The sequence below is a fragment of the Phoca vitulina genome, unplaced genomic scaffold (assembly GCF_004348235.1).
Source record: "Phoca vitulina isolate PV1807 unplaced genomic scaffold, GSC_HSeal_1.0 scaffold11, whole genome shotgun sequence".
Lineage (NCBI taxonomy): Eukaryota > Metazoa > Chordata > Mammalia > Carnivora > Phocidae > Phoca > Phoca vitulina.
Window position 1 is genome coordinate 43,865,698 of NW_022589714.1, and position 20,497 is coordinate 43,886,194.

General features: G+C 40.2%; 1 protein-coding gene across 1 annotated transcript in view; it reads right to left on the reverse strand.

The window, feature by feature from the left end:
- Window positions 1–20,497, reverse strand: part of DNAH8 (dynein axonemal heavy chain 8) — a 369,397-nt gene that overhangs the window by 180,095 nt on the left and 168,805 nt on the right. Inside the window, exons 41-51 of the mRNA XM_032410111.1 lie at window positions 18,931–19,155; window positions 15,645–15,817; window positions 13,888–14,066; window positions 9,550–9,737; window positions 7,728–7,814; window positions 7,525–7,632; window positions 6,052–6,186; window positions 4,242–4,403; window positions 2,047–2,293; window positions 1,693–1,934; window positions 1,463–1,603 (exon numbers count right to left, since the gene is read on the reverse strand). Of these exons, the coding sequence (XP_032266002.1) occupies window positions 1,463–1,603; window positions 1,693–1,934; window positions 2,047–2,293; window positions 4,242–4,403; window positions 6,052–6,186; window positions 7,525–7,632; window positions 7,728–7,814; window positions 9,550–9,737; window positions 13,888–14,066; window positions 15,645–15,817; window positions 18,931–19,155 (1,887 nt within the window). The remainder of the gene's footprint in view (window positions 1–1,462; window positions 1,604–1,692; window positions 1,935–2,046; window positions 2,294–4,241; window positions 4,404–6,051; window positions 6,187–7,524; window positions 7,633–7,727; window positions 7,815–9,549; window positions 9,738–13,887; window positions 14,067–15,644; window positions 15,818–18,930; window positions 19,156–20,497) is intronic.

The window sequence follows — 20,497 nt, forward strand, 5'->3', positions numbered from 1 at the left end:
TTCCTTCCTTCCTTCCTTCCTTCCTTCCTTCCTTCCTTCCTTCCTTCCTTCCTTCCTTCCTTTCTTTTTCTTTCTCTCTTTCTCTTTCTTTTCCTTCCTTCCTTCCTTCCTTCTTTCCTTCCTTCCTTCCTTCCTTCTTTCCTTCCTTCCTTTTTTTTAGACTACATGTTTTCTAAGGTAGTTTCTGGATCTAAAGTTTAGTTACTCCAAATTTTCTACAGCAGAGATTGTATTTCTTTTTCACTTTTTGCAGGGCTCAGAAAACTGTGGCCCCAGGGGCTGGTCACCTGTTTGGCAAATGAAGTTTTACTGAAACACAGTCACCCTCATTAATGTAGGCATTGTGTCTGTCTGCCTTTGCAATACTGCAGCAGATGTGAGAGGTTGAGACAGACAGTTGTGCAAACATTTGCCTAAATATTTGCTACCCGCTCATTTAAGGGAAAGTATGCCAACTCCCATTTGGCATCAGAAAGAAATGTATCTACAGTAAGATATCCTCAGTCTTGCAAAACAAAATTAATTCAAGATAATATTTTCACTTATATTATGCATTTTAAAGTCATTACTAAATAATTCATTGATTTGGGCCTTTATGTATTACTTCTTACCTTCCCACCCTCACTGACTGGTGCCCCCTATTAAATTCAGAGAAAACCAAAGCACCAGAATGGATCATGAAAGATCACCTATAGCCTAGAATCAGGGGAGGCCTCCATAATCTATGATTAGTTCTGATTTTTTACAAAGACTATTAAGGAAAACTGAGTATGAGAGGAAACTACTTGGGAAATTGTTTAGGGCGCCTGGGTGGCTCGGTTGGTTAAGCCTTCGGCTCAGGTCATGATCCCAGGGTCCTGGGATTGTGCCTCAGGTTGGGCCCCCTGCTCAGTGGGGAGCCTGCTTCTCCCTCTCCCTCTGCCTGCAGCTCCCCCTGCTTGTGCGCCCTCTCTCTCTTGCTATGTCTCTCTATGTCAAATGAATAAATAAAATCTTTAAAAAAAGAAAATTGTTTCAAGGTTTTCCCTATCTGATATACTCTAAATTTGCAATGCTGAGATTGCCATTGGAGTTTTCTTGCTCATCACCAGCTCTTTTTAGTGCTTTTCGATAGGACTACCTGCTTTATTCATTTGGTATAGTGTCATTATTGGGTGTACTTTCCAGGAAGGTTACTAAGCTTGATGGTGGGAGAGATCGTTCACTCCTCTTCCCCTGCCAACACCCACCCTGGGAAGAGAAAAGAATAAAATAGATGGCAGTAAAAGCATTAATGGAGTCTTGCAAAATCTTTAATAGGAATCAAACTTCCCCAAGCCTTCACAGCCATATCACAAAAGTATTTCTATGAACTGCGAGAATTTTCTATTTCAGACGCCTCTAAACTGCGACGCGGGGCGGGGCGGGGGGGGGGGAGGTGGAGTCTCCAATCTAAATAGTGAATGTAGACAAACAAACTTACCTGCATGATATAGTTGCACTCCAGGAGCTGCATTTTTGGATTGAGGTTTAGTTTCATATACGTATATGTATCTTCAAATATTTTATCGTACAGAGTGAGGAATACAGTCGCCTCCTGTGCAGTGCGCTTCTTCAGCCACGCCTACCGCAAAGAAACAGAACCTCAGTTTACCAAGGAGGTGAAAGCCGGGAAGATGCTGAGCACCCTCGCGCGGGCCTCATGTCCCCCACCTGCAATATTGCCCTCCAACTGAGCGCGGAGCTGCTAATATAGACCATGCCCATCCTGGAAACCGTGGCGGGAGAAGCGTTCTCAATATTGTGCACCTCGAATAGAAGCTTACAACTCGGGGCCATGGGGATGCGATCTCCGTTAGCTAGCGTGAGGGTTTTATTGTCGTCCAGCACAGAATTTAAGTTCTCGATCCAAATGGCATCCACAGGGCCATCTAAAATGAGGAAAATATTTTCACCTGCAAATAATTAAAAGAGAAAATCACTTTTCACCAGCAAAGAATTACACATTGTGTTATTTAACTGGCGGGGGTAGGGGAGGAAGGTTCACAAAAGAGAGTTGACGTGTACCTTTTTTTGCTTTTAACGTTTTTCTCCACAGAGTAGAAAAAATCCCATCTGTCCAGTCATTAGTAGCGGTGTCCAGTCTGCCAAACATCTGAGGCGCAGTAATTGCTTTGGGATTCATTCGCATCTCTCTGTGAGGCCTCCCGCACTCAGTTAATGCCTTCATCAGGATTGTTATGACAGTTGTCTTCCCAGAACCACTGGGCCCCAGAGTCATCAAACCATGACGGACCAGAGATGTCTCGTATAACTGCGCAATGAGGCAATCAATTGAAAAATGTGACTAATGAGTCTTTTCCTGACATTCATAGAAGTAGCGTGCTGAAATTTAAACAGCTTTAAATAAGCTCTTAGTAAAGTAGCTAGTTCACTATTTAAAAGATGAAAAAATGCAAAAAAAAAAAAAAAGGTTTCTTTTGCTTTACTAGATGTGGATAGCAAATTAGTGCCACGTTATAAAACAATGGTAAGTGATAAAATTATGACAATGTGGAACTTGAATCCATTTTGGAAATAATTCATTCAGGATCTCGTTTTTTGCTTCTCAAATTACTCTTCCTTGCTATTTGGGTTTACGGATACGTTTTTTCCAGGCACAAGCTTTCTCTGCATTCAATGTGATGATGCCGCCCCCTGGTGGTGGAACGCAGCAACACAAACCATCACGGTGAAGACCAGCTTGATTCCCCTGCAAGTGATTTGTTCAGGCAGTACTCCCAGGAAGAAACTGGTTAAGGGAGTGGGGGAAGCGGGACAGGCAAGAGAAGTCAGGCAGGGTACGATTGAGGACAAAATCCTGTAGAGGGAAGCCTTAACACTGATCGTTTGGGGCACTCTGGAATGTTCCACCTGGAAGCAGGGGAGCTTGACTTTCTGGCTCCATCACCCAGCAGTCTTTAACTAAGGAGAGTTTGGGTTGGGGGTGGGTGGGAAATAAATCCCAGGTGCTGCCTGCTCTTTGTGCCTGCCAACCAAGTGGCTCCAGTTGTCCTGAGGGAAGGGTGAATGTGGGCTATTAAAATCACACAGAAGCAGGGGTAAAAGAGATTCAAGGAGACATGCTAAGAACTGGACAGTGTCTGTTACAACATCCTCTCTATTGTTTTCTTAATAAAAATATGAAGTCAAAAGCTCACAGTTGATCAGAGGCAGAATTTAAGTTATTCTCCTAACATTTTAGAGAGAAATGTATTACTACTGTAACCCGCAGTTTAAAAGCAGCAGAGACTCAGCCCATCACATTATATTCAAGAGTAACACTACTGACACCGAGTAACACCACCACGTGCTAGTCTCCTACCCACTGAGATGACTAGGACTTTAGTACTCAACATAGTGTATACATATCACATAGAAAGTTTTGAAAAATTTCCCAGAATTTTTTTAAAAAGTGTTTAATGGTTTTCCAGTCCATGGATGATGAAAAATACCTAAACTGTTCCTCATATCCTTCCCTGTGAAAATTGGATATGTCTCAGACACTTAACACTTCTTACAATCTGGCAAGAACAGTAAGTTAAAATAAGAATTGTTATTTTTCAAATGCAGTGTTAACACTCTCCACAATTTCAGCTCCCTCATTTCCAAACGCCCTGGAAAATACCCCTGAAACATCAGGCCCATAGAGATTTAATCCTGTCTCTCCTCCAACCCTTCTTGACTCTGCTGATAAACTGTTAGGTGGCTGTCACAAGGATGAAACATGATGGACAAAAAGACACCAAGAGACACAGGCAAAGCGTTCAAATCTTAGTGCAGGTGAACTTGCCCACACACAGAGCAGAAGCGCAGTAGCATTCCCAGATTTCTCGGGCCCCAAGGCCATGAAGGTACCCAGCTGTGGGGAGACTGCCGGCCTGACACAAGCAGCCAGCAGGGTCAGTCCATCTCCCCGGCTTTTTATTACCTACTATCCCCTCCTAACTGTCCTTGAGATTCTGGTTACCACCCAGCCTTCTCCCCAGGCATAGCTAACCTCAGTAAATTACTGCTTGTTGACTCGTGAGGCCAGGTAAATCCACACTATCTCTCTAGGACCCACCCATCCTCCTGAGGACTCTGCTTGCCAGGATGTGTTTTAATTTAGTTTCAACATTCACATTAAGTAAGCCAAGTATCCCGAGTTCTTCCCTTCAAATGGCGATCTTTGAACAACACACACTTATCATTATCCTGATAAGAGAGTAAAGTGTCTTTACCTGCACAAGTTTGAGATTCCAGGGTGGGTGGTTAATCAAACCTTCTGTTTGAACCTGGCTGGCTACGGCAGCCTGCAGTTCCACATGGGTACTACTGTCCAGCTGTAATCCCGGAAACAGGTCATTGATTAAGCTGAGGAACAGGGGTTCATCTTCGTCAACCTAAGATGGCAGAGAATAAATATGCTTCTTCAGTCAACAAATAATTATGGGCCAGCTAAGCTCATAACACTTATCACTGGATGCCCAGAAAACCATGTACTACTTCTCCTAACCAGACTTGTATCCTCTAGAACCAACTCCTAAACACCACCCCTGAATCCACATTACCTAGAGCATTGTAGCCAGAGCCCTTTGGCATTCAACGTTTTCTACAATCTACTGCTTCAAGGTTTGATCTCATTACTTTATCATATGAATGCTGTGCTTCTCACAAACAGGTGTATGCATTAACCTTAAAAACATGCGATTAATAGTCCCAACCCCATGAAAATAGGATATTAATATTTCATTTAAATTAGGAAAATATCCATAACCCTACCTGCCTGGCTCATCCAACACTGAATGGAAAACTCCATCAGAGCAGTGTCCTGCCTTCCTTATAAGCCGTACGTTTGAGTAAACTGACCCTAATCCTCATTTTCTCCATCTTTAATATCTACATCACCCCCTTCCCAACTGCTGACCCCTTTTGATTTCTCCTTATTCTCTGGGACTCCTTTGATGCCTTCTGGAATTCTTGTCTAGCAGTTTCAAGAGTACATTACAGAGGGAGGCAGTGAGGTGTATTGGAAGGGGCAGAGGACTTGGCATCAGAAAGTCTTATGGATTTTTGTTCCAGCTTCTCAACTGACCGTGATTGTGGGTGAGTCTTCCGACTTGGTTTCCTCATAAGTAAAAGGGCAATAAACACACTAGCCATTCGTACCTCACCGAGTTGCTGAGAGGCGCAAACAAGACAAAACCCCTGAAAAAGCTTTGTAATAGGAAGGAACTACATGCATGTCAGCTGTTAGCTTCTGTAACTAGAACGGGAGCTTCCTGAGAACCATTTCTTCCTCAACCTTGTGCTCCCAGGGCACAGACACAATACATAACACGTAGAAGCCCTTGAATAAATACCACACAAACCTGTCCATCAGCTCATTCAAGGAAGCTGGCTATAATCGTGACAAGCATGAAAGCAGTGAGATAACTATGATTATCTGCCCAGCAAACTTTCAATGCACTTTTGGACAATAGAAATGGTGTTGATGTTTTGGGAGAGACACAGATAGCTAAAATAGGCTTAGACATATTCTGAGAAAGCAAAGTTCCCATGGTTCTCTGTGAATCCAGGACACCGGGATTTTCTTTTCTTTTTTTTTTTTTTTTAAAGATTTTATTTATTTATTTGAGAGAGAGAGAGAATGAGAGACAGAGAGCATGAGAGGGAGGAGGGTCAGAGGGAGAAGCAGACTCCCCGCCGAGCAGGGAGCCCGATGGACACCGGGATTTTCATGTTTAGAGTTCATGTTCTGTTATGAGTAATGGTGGAAGACTGGACTGAAATTTGGGGGCCGGAGCCCACTGATAAAGCCTGTTTTATGGTTCACTGCTGGTAAGAAGATGCATTTCCAGCCCATGTTGGGCATATAAGGCCATGGGCTTTTTGCCTTCTGGAAGCATGGGGGTAGCTTCACATACTCATTGTCCCTGTAATCATTAATGCTCACAGCTCAACCTGAGCCAACCCCCATGTATCAGCTAATGAGGGAAAAAGCCAGGTTAGAATCTGGAAGGAGAAGGGAATTCGGAGAAGGGGAGATACCAGCTTGGAAAGGTTCATGTCTCTCAATCCTCTCATGACAGTGCTTAGCTCACTGTCTTCTGGTCTGGCTCTTTTTTGAGCTCCAAGTGTCCTCAAAACAGATAGAATATTTCTCAACCCAAAGTCGTAATGAACCTAAAATGGGGAAAGAAAAAAAAAAGGTTGTTTCATTGAACAATCCTAAATGTAGACTCACACCATCTACACACAGGTAGATATTCTGATATGTACACAGTGCTGTTCCGAGGGGCTGAGCTGCAAAGTTCTATTAGCTCCAGTCTCTCACCTTTCCTTTGATTGCAAAATGACCATTCCATTGGGAAGTTCACACTTTATTTTTTTTAAGATTTTATTTATTTATTTGAGAGAGAGAGAGAGAGAGCGCGCGCAAGCACGAGCAGGGGGAAGAGCAGAGGGAGTGGGAGAGGGAGAAGCAGACTCCCTGCTGAGTAGGAAACCCGACAAGGGGCTCTATCCCAGGATCCCTGGATCATGACCTGAGCTGAAGGCAGATGCTTAACCATCTGAGCCACCCAGGCGCCCGATGGGAAGTTCACACTTTAAATATACTTTGAGAATAATACAGTGTGATACGGCCCATACAGCAGATTTAAATGAGTAACCAACAGGTGACACACTCTGTGATTCCATTTCCATAACATTCTTGGAATAACAGAATTATAGAGAAGGAGGAAAGATAGGGGTTACAAGGGGTTAGGGATTTGGAAGAGAGGTGGGTGTGACTTTGTAGGGGTAGCATGAGGAAACCCTGCAGGGATAGAACCGTCCTGTATGTTGATTGTGGTGGAGGTTACATGAATCTGCATATGTGACATAACTACATAGTACTACACACACACAAACACACACACAAAGTGCGTGTATAGCTGGCAAGCTCTTAATAAACTCTGTGAATTGTACCGATGTGGGTTTTCTGGTTCTGTTATTTGTTATTGTACTAGAGTTACAAAATGTCAACATTGGGGTGCCCGGGTGGCTCAGTCGGTTAAGCGTCTGCCTTCGGCTCAGGTCATGATCTCAGGGTCCTGGGATCCAGTCCCACGTGGGGCTCCCCACTCGGCGGGGAGTCTGCTTCTCCCTCTGCCTCTGCCCCTCCCACTTGTTTTCTCTCTCTCTCTCTCTCATTCAAATAAATAAATAAAATCTTTAAAAAAAAAGTCAACATTCAGGAAACATGTATACAGGACCTCCTGTACATTTCTTTGCAACCTCACTGAGACTCCATAATAATTTCAAACTTAAAAAAGGTTTTAAAAATACATTATATTTATTATAAATATATTTTACAATTATAAATATATTTTTATTTAAAATTATATATTTAGAATTATAAATATCTTTTAGAAAAGAGTTGAGACTTTTTTAAAACTCACGGATTAACATTTATCAAAGTAAAATTGCCAAGTAAAAAATCAAGTTCTACATCTGGGGGAAAAATAGATTTACAGTTACCTGTTTGGTAAGTTGCTCTTCACAGAGTTTGTAAAGAACATAAAACTTTTGAGCCAAGATAACATTTTCAAGAAAACCACAGCTTGCAAGTTTAACTCGCATAATGATCTGAAAATTAAGATTGTGAGATTTTTTTCAATAACGTTAGTGAAAAACAGGTAAGGAACATAAATTATATTATGTTTTTAAATCCTGGTGCCTACCTGTCTATCAGGAACCATCATAGCAACAGTTCTAAACTGAATTTTTAAGTTTTCTGGTAGTTCCTGGCGCCCAGCATATCCAGGGTTCTAAAAATTAAAATTGTTTTAAATTATTGATATAATTTTCATTTCATGAATACAAATACATTCAAATTCCCAGTTCATATTCTAAGGTGGTATTGAAAAACATTAGATTCATAAAACATCCCTCCTTTCTCAAAAATATGTATTGGACCATCCATATTTTTTAAGGTCATATCACTCCCTCCTACATATTTCCATTTTCATTATACTAACAAAGTGATACACACACACACACACACACACACACACACACACAGCACTTTTTGTAGCAAAAATTAAGCATCCATGTATCTGTTGGTTAAGGTAATAGAAAAGAAAAGAAAGTTGCATAAATACCAGGATCATTATGGTCTAAAATAGGTTATTGAAAGAGGAAGAAAATTCAGGATTTTATACTGATCGTTACTTAAGTAATTCTTTGTTTTATCTCTTCCATTATTCTCTGCAGTCAGAATGATAGACTTCTCTGGCTGACCATTAAAAAAAAACCTACAGAGGTGAGGGGTAATAAAGACGGGAATGATGAGAAAAATAGTAAAAAGGACAAAAGTAGAAGTGGAAAGGAAGCTAAGGACTCACAAGTAGCAATAGGTTGAGGTTAGGCAAGACCCAAAAGCTCCAAGGAAGAGGTGAGGGGTTCAAAGACTAGTAAGGCAAAGAGGGGTCAGTTATTTTTGGAAACTTTCAGTCCCTGAGCATTTCTTGGGCACTGTCCACAGGCCAGATACCTTGCTCAGTGCTGGGAATACAGAGGTGGCTGGTTGCCCTTCATTGCTCCTTCTTTTCTCTTTTCTCAGTCACAGGACCCCAGTTGCAAACTGGGTGTATCACCACCCAGATTAAAAACTACATTTCCCAGCCTGCCTTGCAGCTGGTATGATTAAATTTGACACCATGAGATGCAAAGGGGCACACAGTGTCTTTGATGCTTGTTTGAAGAGAGTTGATTCAATCAATTGGCTGCAGCAAAACAGATGCTTCTATAGCATGTTGGGTCATAAGGTAAATTGAAGATGGAAATCATGATGGTGTAGAAATACAGGAGGATCGTAAGAGAAGAAATCTGTATGTGTTAAGACACTATTTTTCATGTCTCAGTTATTTACAGCCTAATGCAATATCTAATTGATATTTCCAAAATTATTCTTAATCCAAGGAGACTGTTATTCTTCTTTTAAATTGTTCTACACCACAGTATCACACAATAAATTCATGATCACTTCTGGATTGTTATTATTTACCCCCAACTGTTTTGCTTAGGTTTGCTTACAAATTAAGCTTATCAGGAAACTTCCTGATTTTGCTTTCTATAATTTATCTTTGTCCACTGAGACACATAAAATTCAGATTACATTGTGTTATCTTGCATCATAGAGATTTAACTATATAGAGAATATATAAAAACATGTGATATGAGAGAGAGATAAATCTTTGAGGTTTTAAGTCATTGAGATTTGGGGATTGTTACTGTAGCTAGCCTATTGGATACAATATGGAAAACATTTAGCCCCCCACCTTACACATAACAAGTGCTCACTAAACAGTCCCTAGTATTATCATTAACCTATTACTATTTTATCTTCTCTCTAGGCTATTTTTACTACTCAAAAAAATCATATGATAAGAGAGAATCACTCATGACCTCTGAATAGTCTGTGTTTTACTAATATATGCTTTGTTTTATTTAAGTCTATAGCAATTAAACCAATCACATTGCATCTAAAGACCAAGTTCTCACCATTGTTAGGAAGATCCCAAATTCTGGATTCAAATCAACACAGTCACCATCAGAAAAAATGAACTGTTTTTTTCTCTCTTTTCTTGCTGTCAAAACAATATAAATCTGTTGGGCTGCCACTGATAATACAGGCAATTCAATTCTGTTAAACTCATCAAAACAGCCCCAAGAACCGGACTGTGCAAGACCTGGCAGGAAAAACAGTTAATTTGAAAAGTTTTACTTTGTAATATACCTGCTACCAAGAAGAAGAATCATTTCTCTAAAGTGCTCTCAAACAATTATATATTGAAATACAGCTTATATAAAGTGTCAAATCTGGCTGTTTGTAAAGACGTATCTAATTCCAGTGACATCAAGAGGTTTAAGTATTTGTACATCATCCTGGAAATAATGAAAATAGTGCACTGCCAAAATCAAAGTATAGACACGTCATTACACCCAGTGATGCCAGACGATGATAAATTTTGATTCAGTTTGGAAGCACTGCTTCCAGTGGGAATGGGGGCTGAAAGAGCCATAATGGTTGGGGAAACTGACATAATGAAACTGACAGAAATACGCGGGTCAGATCACCCTGTTTCTTTCCTGTTGCAATGAAAGACATATGGGGATGCTAGGTGAGACAGAAAATGGTCAAACGCATCTTTATTCCTTACAAACTCGATAGGAAGAGAAACTCCAGTAATTATGAAGAACATTGCTCCTGTCTTATTTCTAAGTATGAAAACCTTCATTATCTTCAGCTACATGAAATGTTCTTCTTCCTTTTATGATTGCCACTCCCCCCACCCCCCGTTTTTCTTTCCTTTCCTTTGGGAATTTCCATTATACAGATTTTGGAACTTTTGTATCTATCCCTGTGACCCTCAGGCTTTTCTGTCAAACTTCCCATTTCTCTCGACAATGTATTTAGTCTCTTGGCTCGATCATTTAACTCAAAAGAGGTTTTTAATCCAGTATTTATTTATTATTCCAATTGTTATTTTTTTCATGGCAGCCAGTTTTTTTTCGATTGGTTGTATGTTATGAATTCTTGAATCCTTCTGAAGCTACTGATTTTATTTACTGTTTTCTCCTGTTTCCTCTATTAATCCGTTTAGTGATCAGTAGGTCTCTTAGCTGTTTGGGGTGCCTTCTGAATTTCTTCAAATATTTTTTTGAGACTTTGTTATCTCTGTATATGTGCATATTGCCTCATCCCATTTACCAATTCCTGTTTGCAGGATGCATGCCTGCCCCTGGCGATTTGGGGGAAGGAACGAGAGAAGCAGGAGAGCTTCCCCTCAGAGTCTGGAGCTTTACCTTCTGACCTGGTGCACTGCTTGCCTCCGGACACAAGCCTCCACCAGAGGTTTATCTTTGACAGGACTTCCACTTCTGAGAGCTGAGTTACAACTTTTGTACAGAGGAAAAGTACTGGACACAACCACTTCCTTTCCTTTTTCTCTGCCGTCTGTAATCATTTTGTCAGTCTGGGATTTACCTTGTGCTCTAGTCTGCTGCTCTCACCCATCCCCAATTTTCAGGCTAGGAGTCATCTACAGAAGAATCCTTCTCTCTGATTAAGGAAGTGATTTTCAGGGTTCAAAAATGGTTTAAGAGGCAATTATAAAGAATAATTTAATGAATACCCATGCACCTACCTATCAAACCTTAACAATTTGCTTCAGATTTCATTCTAAAGAATAAAATATTAGAACTATAGTTCAAATCTGCATATGTTCTCTGGGATCCACACTCCCTCCTTCTCCAGAGGTAACCTGTATCCTGAATTCGATGCCAGGGGTTCTAGGCATGCTTTAAACATGTATTCATGAACACTGTATATTGCATGTATTCATGAACACTGTATATTTTGCTTATACAAGATTTGTATGTGTGTATCTATCTATAAAACACTGTATATATACTCCTGAAATTTGATTTATTTGCTCAACATTCTTTTTCTGAGATTTATCTAAGCTGATACACATAGATCTAATTCACTATCTTAAAAGACTATACTGTACAGTATTCCATTGCATAAATATACCAGTTTAAAAATTCATTCTACTTTCAATGGATATTTGGGTTGCTCCTAATAATTTGCTATAACAATGTATCGGCTCCTGTCTTCTTACAACTTGTGTGAGGAGTAGAAATGTTGGGTCAAAAGAGAGTATCTTCAGAACATTGACCACCTGTTGCCAGGCTGTTCTCAGAAGCAGCTCTAACAATTTACACACAGGTAAGAAGTATTAACAGCTGTAATTTCTACACGTCCTTACCAACAGTGGTTTTGCCAGACTTTTCCATTTTTGCCAATCTGGCGGGAGTGAGACTTGTATCTCACTATTGTTTTATTTTGGGTTTCTTAATGATTGGAAGAAAATCTTTTTTAATGCTGGATATTAATCTTTTGTCAGCTATACATGTTAAAATATCTTCTCCCAGTCTACAGCTTATATTTTGTTCTCTTTCTTAAATGGAGAAATATCACACAAGGACTGTGTATTCATATGTATATAAATGTAGATATATATGTATGACTGTATATTCATATATATGTATTTCAGATATTATGTACATATATTAAAGGTGAGAGCTGGATGTGAATTCTCACGATATCTATTACAGGGATATTCTCATATCATATTTAAAGGAAGGGCTGCACTCATGATTTTAATACAAGGAAGCTCCAATGAACTTCTCCCCTACCATACCCCCTTTCTTCCCTCCCAGAGGGAGGGACTGCTAGTCTGAACTTTGTGACAATCATCCTCTTGCTTTGCTTTGCTTTCTTACTATTTCTGTATACATATCTAAATGATACATATTTTTAGTTTTACCTATTTTTTAATTTAAATAAATTTAATCATACTACATGTATTTTTGTGAGACTAGTTTCCTTCACTCTATACCTGTGAGGCTGCTCTATGTCAATGCATCATCTTGTAGTTACTCATTTTTATTGCTCCATAGCGCTGTTATACACAATTTCATATATATATATATATACGTTATATTTTTCCTTCCTATATATAATATATAAATTATATTTTCCCAATTGATGTATTTAGGCAACCAGTCCACTGTAGAGGACACTAGAGTTGTTTCCAGTTGTTTGTTGTTTTAAGCAATGCTGCAGTGAACATCTACACACAGACCCCAGTGCATGAGTGTCATTTCTCTGACTATAGACCAGGAGGTGGGATAGATGAGAATACACATGGTGCGGTTTTTTCCAAGCAACTTTTTTACTCCTACCAGTAGCTGATGATTGTTTCTGTTACGCTATACCTTGCCAATGGTCAAAAATGTCACACTTAAATTTTTTCAATGTGGTGTGTACAAGATGGAATCTCTTTATAATATGTAATTCTTCAATTGCTGGTGACTTGGTTTTCTTCATTCGTGAAATGCCTATTCAAGACTTTTTCTCTGTGTTCTATTGGGTTATCTTTCTCTCATTCATTCGTGGGCATTACTCATGTATTTGTGATCCTAATCCTTTGTAGGTAACATAGGTTGCTAATGCCTTTCCAAATTTCTGGCATGGCTTTTCTCTCTTTGGTATCCACCGATGAACAGAAGTTTTTAATTGAAGGTAAGCCATGTAACAATCTTTCCTTTATGGCTTGTGATTTTTGTATTAAAAATCCCTTTCTCTGAGAACAAAGATATTTGCATTTATTACCTTCTAAAAACTGTATGGTTTTGCCCACCACATTTAGGTGTTTAATCCCCAGAACTGATTTTTATATATGGTGTAGGCATCCAATTTTTATGTGCGTAGGGATCCAATTTCCGTTGTTAAATATTAATCATCTCTTGTCCCAGAATGATTTATAGTAAAGTCTATCTCTTCATCACTGATTTACAATACCATCTTTGCCATATGTCAAATGTCTTTGGCCCATTTTTGCATTCTCTACTGTATTCCACTGGTCCATTTATCAATCCCCGCACCAATACCACCGTCTCTAAATTCTGTTCTAAATAATATCTTTCATTTCAATGGGATTTAATGCAGGAAGAGAAGCCACATGTGTCATGGGTTTGCTATCTTGATCTTATCCCCTCCACCACTGTTTCAGGCAATAATAAATTGATTTCATTTTCACAATCCAATACACATTCAACTCATGGACTAGAATGCCAGCAATATCACTGAACCATACGAAATTGATGACATCTAGCCATTTTGACCCAGAAAAATGGCAATATCATATGCACCAACCTGTACACATTTTAGTGATGTGGAATAATACCCCTTTAGGTTAATATCAGAAAATAATGTTAAAGAGCAATAAAAATACATTCGCCAACAACGATTTCACAGTGTTTGACACTTGCCTTTAAAAATCCGTCCTAGCCCTCGGAAATCCATTTGATCTGAGCAGTTAAACACGACCACGTATTTCCCCAAACATCTTCCCATGTCTTTCGTAGTTTCTGTTTTGCCAGTGCCCGCGGGTCCTGCTGGAGCACCTCCCATGTTCATTCCCAAAGCCTGCGCTAAAGTGATATAGCATCTGCAAATGGGAATCAGAGAAAGCACCAGGAGTGTGGGAGAACACATTACTGCCCCAAAGCACAAGCCAGAGTCGGATGTGACTGGAATGGGCCTGTTTGAGAATTTGAGCCGCCCATGTAAAAGAGGCTAGAGTACTTGATATTCACTAGAGGTAGTACAGTGATTGCAAACATTTCTTGGGACAAGCTTTCTAAACTCCTCAACCCTGACTTAAAACCTTCAGGCCTTCCTTGAGCTGTGGTCAGGATAAGTCATAAGTCAGGGAACCATATAAGCCGGGGTATACTGGCAGATGGGGAACAACTGGCCCTCCAGGAAAAATAAATAAATAAATCTGATTTTCATGTTTGCCAGTTGCAGTGGTATAAATACTTCCACTAGGGCTCATGACAAGCTACCGACGTGGTATCACAAAACTGGGAAGAGATGCGTACAGTTGACTCTCAAAAGCTGGTATGAGGGCGCCTGGGTGGCTCAGTTAAGCATCTGCCTTCAGCTCAGGTTATGATCCCAGGGTCCTGGGATCGAGTCCCATGTCAGGCTCCCTGCTCAGTGGGGAGTCTGCTTCTCCCTCTGACCCTACCCCTCTCATGCTCTCTCGCTCTCTCTCATTCTCTCTCTCCCAAATAAATAAATAAAGTATTTAAATTAAAAAAAAAAAAAAAAAAAGCTGGTACGAGTCAACTCCAGGACACCATTGCAAATAAATCATTTTACTACGAAATTTTTCACTCATTGAGGTAACTATAAAGAATAATATAATGAATCTTCTTGCATCCATGATCCAGCTTAAGTTATATGTGTTTCAGATCTAAGTAAAACTTAGTGAAGCTTCCTGAGACATGAAGCTTTATATGCAAACCTCAGTGGAAGAGGAAACTCATGGACACGTTTATGCTACAGTGCTGGGCATACGGAAGGAGGTTGGATGAATCAAGAGACTAAAGACATAATACCTGCAGGCAGCCCTATTTAAAGGAACAGCAGAATTAATCATTCTATGACCCAATTTAAGTCAAGTCTACAAATACTTATTGAGCGTCTTCTATGTACAGCATATTGAACTAGGTGTTGTGGGATATGTAGAGATGAAAAAGGCCCAGTTCTCTCTGATGTCACATACTGGAAAGAACTGTGAGGAGATTGGCCATTGCCTGTTTATTCATACTGGACCAAGAAACTTGACTTTAGGTATCCATTTCTACATTTGGAAAACCAGGAGACTAAATTCGATCATCTCCAAGGTCCCTTCCTTCTTTGCAATTCTAACGACTTCCCTTTATGGTGCCGGAGGTATTTTTCCATCTTGCAATCTAAAATTCATTACTATATTACTCACAGTCAATGTTCAAGCTTGCTTTCATTCTTTTATCTTTTTCTGCTTCACAAAAATGTAATGCACGTGTACGTTTAAGTAATAACCTTGGTTATTTCATTGTTAGACTGACTTTGATGAGCTAGCATAGACCTAACACAACAGCAATATGCTTCTGTTAATATTTCAAATGCAATTTGAAAGCAATGTTAAGCACATTGTTTAATTACAAAGTGGAATAACAAAAACTGAGTGTCCTACCTATCTGTTAATGGAGTGATGACAAGACGGTCAGTGCATCCCAGAAATTCATTCTGGTAAATAAAATCCACATCTGTAATAGACACCACAGTTTGATCCAAATCTTCCTTAAAATAAAATCTACTCTGTTTTAGCCATTCAAAGTCAGTAACTGATTTGATATGCATTTTTACCTTAAAAACATGAAATACAAAGAGATTACATAGTGAATTGCAATAGCATAAAACACAAGCATATGGGCAGTTTTTATTCACTCCTTTGTGCACTGATTCTCATTTATTTAACATATATTTCTTGGGTCCCTCCTTGGGCCTGACACTGTGCTGTGTAAACACAGACAGGCATTGTTCCTGCCTTCTAGAGCTGACAAAAGAAGATAAAAGACAAACAGATAAGCAAGTAATTGCAAAAACAGTATGAAAAGAAATTCAGGGTTCATGGAAATATGTAGCAAGAGGATCCTAATGTAGTCTAGGGGGCCTGAAAGGGATACTTGGAGAAAGAAATATTCAAACTAAAACCTGAAAAAAATAGTAGGAATTAGCCAGGGAAACAAAACCGAAAGAAAAAAACAAGTAAGTTTTTAAAAAGGGTAAAATGTCCTAGGCAAAGACCCAGAAGATCTGGCTGCATGTTCAAGAAACTGAAAGAAGTTCAGTATAGCTAAGGCATCTGGGACTTGAGAGAAAGAGAGTTGAGGCTTCACAGGACATGGAAACAGAGTTGAGCAGTGTTCTCAGAGCAAAAAGAAGCCCCCGAAGGGATTAGCAGGGAGTGCACGGTCAGTTATGCACACGTGCCTTCCTACACCAGCACTGTGGCCAAACCCACCAACCTGCCGGGTCATCAGCGTACTCCTATGGGCAAGAGGCCCGGGCTCCCACAGCTGTGCGTGCAAGAGAGAGAAACCAGGGAAGCACATTTAGGAACAACATCCCACCACAACCACATTCTCAGGCGCTTCATGATTCTCCATGGGCAAACTTGGAGAAAACTCGGTCCTGCCCACTCAGGGGAATCATCACAGGAAAGTGGTAAATGACCCCTATCGCTGCTCTTAAACTCGGTCCCACTTCCAGGTCGTCCAGCTGGCCTCTGACAACCCTGCCATGTTCTGGTCTCCATCTAATCAAGTCTCCATGCTGTGTACAGTCTTGCTTTTTGTCATCATCATTTGTTTATGACCTTGTTTCCCCCTGAAGTTAGGAATTCTGGCTTCTGGGCTAAAGCACAGTTTGTACTCATCACCTTAAAGAGCAACTTTCAGGTAACATGATCCAGTGTCTCCCCCAGGGACTCTCTCTCCCACACAGGACCTGCACCATGGAAATGCTGTCAACTGACTCCTCTCAACAATCCTTTAAGATGGTGAGGAGGAGATGGAAGATGAAGAAAAAAGAATAGCTAATACTGATTGAGTTCTTACCGTGTATCAGGCTGTTCTAAGCATCATACATGGAAAAATAAAATGCAAATATGCCAGCCGTGAGATCTCATTTTAGTTGGGATGCAGAGAGACCATGAGTTCAATAGTAATTAAGACAAAAAGAATACAGTTATGTGGTTTTAATTGTGTATCAGTTTTTCTTTTTAAAAATCCATTCTGTATATAAAGTAAAGCTTTGCTCAGCACTTAAATCTAAAAGAAATTTCTTCCATGGGATTTCAGCTTCAAGAGCCAGCAAGAGAGGGGTGCCTGGGTGGCTCCGTTGGTTGGGCATCTGCCTTGGGCTCAGGTCATGATCCCAGAGTCCCGGGATTGAGCTCTGCTTCCAGTTCCTTGCTCGGCAGGGAGCCTGCTTCTCCCTCTGCCCGCCGCTCCCCTTGCTTGTACTCTCTCTCTCTCTGTCAAATAAATCAATAAAATCTTAAAAAAAAAAAAAAGTAAAAAAAAGAGTCAGCAAGAAATGTTAGCCGCATGCTCTTCACAGATACAGTAATCGATTCCACAGAGTTTCTTGAGGTGGACTTCAAAGAAAGCCAAAGTATGATAGTAACTGCAATTTAGTGAAAGCAACTCTGTAGATGGCTAAGGAACTATGGTCTGAGTATGCAGCTCTCTCATGACTGGCTTGATCAGAAGATCCAGAGATAAATCCTAGAGCAGTGTTTCCTCAACTTGAACATGCATATACGAATCACCTGGGAATCTTGAAATGCAGATTCTGATTCAGTGGGGGGTGGGGTGGGGGGAGGGGGCTGGAGATTCTGCTTTTCTAACCAGCTCCCAGGAGATGCTAATGCAACTGGTTGGCATATAATAATACTTTGAGAAGTGAGGGTCTAGATTCCAGGGGAATAAATGGACTGCATGTCCTTCAACCTTCCATAAATATGACTTATCTGATAGAATTCTTTTTTTTTTTTAAGATTTTATTTATTTATTTGAGAGAGAGAGAACAATCAGGGGGAGAGGGAGAAGCAGACTCTCTGCTGAGCAGGGAGCCCAATGTGGGGCTCGATCCCAGGACCCCAGGATCATGACCTGAGTGTAAGGCAGATGCTTAACCCACTGAGCCACCCGGGTGCCCTGATCAGAGCTTTTGATACAAGTTTGAAACCAGTAGTCTCTGATCATATTCTCTAAAAAAGAGCCCCACGTTGTATGAATTACATGTCTCTGGTGAAGAAAAGAGATGCCTTTAAGATGAATCAAATCAAATCAAATCAATTGATGGTTGTTAAAGACAAAGATAGTCAGATGGTGTTATATCAAAACCTCCTGGGCCCCTACCCTATAATGATAACCACTGCTTTAGGAGAACTTTGGCTTGCTCAAGACCTCTGGTTAGAGTCCTGTTCCTGAAGGGAGTTCACATACCACCCCTCCTACTCTCACCCTACAGAACCTTGTCCAGATCAAGCCCATGATGCCCTGTTGGACACTATCGATCAGACACGTTATCAGTGAGACTTCTCTGCAGCTTGATTCTATTTGATCAAGACTTCTTTCTGAATGAAGCAAATAACTCATGACCAGTCCCACTTATACTGTATCATGTCCCTGGGGGTTTGGTGTAATGGAACAAGTAGTTAGTTCACATCTTCTCAGTTGGTTCCAGACTTTCAGTATGCCATATATGAATATACACATATGGTTGTTTGAACCACCAAATAGGGTATTTGTAGCCATGGTATATATGGAGACAGGTGCAGAAAAGAACCAAGTAGATGGAAGGTTCATATACATTAGAGAATAGATGTAATACTTAACTGTTCATTATTAGGAGCACTAAATTATTAATTAGTACACTGAATTAGTTTAAGAAAAAAAAAGATACTTTACCAAGTCATCAAAAATATCTCTCTGATGCACATGGATGGTAATCAGAGTTTCAAACTTCACTCTATCAAACTTGCTTAGGTCATGTGTTGTCTGACTAATTAGAGTATTTAGAATATCCAAAAATTTCTGATTGGTCACGTGCATGATTTTCCTGTCATCTTTTGCATTATTTAAAGCCTCTTCTGAATCATGTGTCCACAACATCTGAATTCCCAGAAGCCCCACCTATGCATCCAGAAGAAAAATAATAAGTAAATTTTCCAACTATTTAAAGCACGTCTATGATAAAATTTGGTGGTCACTCACCCAATGTGAAGGCGAACAAGGTTGACCCACTTTAAACTAAAAAGAGATATGCATTTCTCCACTCCCAAAAGGGGAAAAATAAACATTTAAAGTTCTAACTACTGATATTTAATGACTTCAATGCAGAGAGATAAATAGTAATTTAAACGATGGCTACCATTTATGGAGTTGTATGTGTTTTATGAAGGATGCTTAGGAAATTTTTCTATAAAGGATCTGCGACCACCAGATAGCTCCATATGATGATTTTTCTTTGTCAAGGAAAGCAAACACAATTACTAGACTCATTGTTGTGTGTTTTTCTGTAGCAAGGTTTCCCAAAGGTCTCTCTGCAACTTCTAGAAACAGTACGCTATCTCCTTTCTTGATCTCCCACTCTCTTTATCATCCGTACCTTTTCCTACATCTGCTTCTCTCTATATATATTTATCTGAAGGAGAGAGAGAGAGTGACAGAAAATGAGAAAGGGGAGAAGCTAGTCCTTTTTCTCCTGATGAGGGCATAAGGAAATTGTGACTGTCACCTTGCCTACAATTTTTACCCCGGGAAAGGAGTAAAATTGTCGGAACATGGCCCACCCTCGCCTTGCTGCACCAGTCGTCCCTTTAGGAGCTTTTGTTCATCAGCAGAGTCGAGCAACAGATCCAAGATCATTTGGACCAAAGGCAACATCACATTTGGCAGAGGGCTGAGAGCAGAGTGAGTGGCATGGGGATACTGCCGGGCACAGCATTTAATGTGGCTAAGGCAGGAATATAACCCTTTCCTTATCCCTGCCTCCTCAAGACTGCAAAATGTTTTCTGCTAGAGCAGTGGCCAATCCTGAGGCTCTGCATAAATGAAGGCACCTGACTGGGGTGAGAGCAGCCTGATGTGGAGGAAACCTCCCATGTCAGGAAGCTCCCAGTAGCAAGCCAATTTTGACTCCAGCAGCAGCAGCTGATGGTGCAAGAGAGGAAAAGCAAAAAACAAACAAACAAACAAACACCCACAAAACAAAAATACCCGGCAGTGTAAGGCTATCTGATTTAGAGACACAGACCCACAATCTCTGAGAAATCACTGCTTAATGGTATATTCTAAAAACTAATCTTTAAAAGCCTGGCTGGCTCAAAGCATGCAACCCTTGATCTCAGGGTTGTGTAGTTCAAGCCCCAGGTTGGGTATAGAGATTACTCAAAAATAAAATGACTATCCTGAGTCACCAAGGAAAGTTTAAATTATGTTTTTTATTCAGTTTAAGAAGTCAGGAGACTTAATG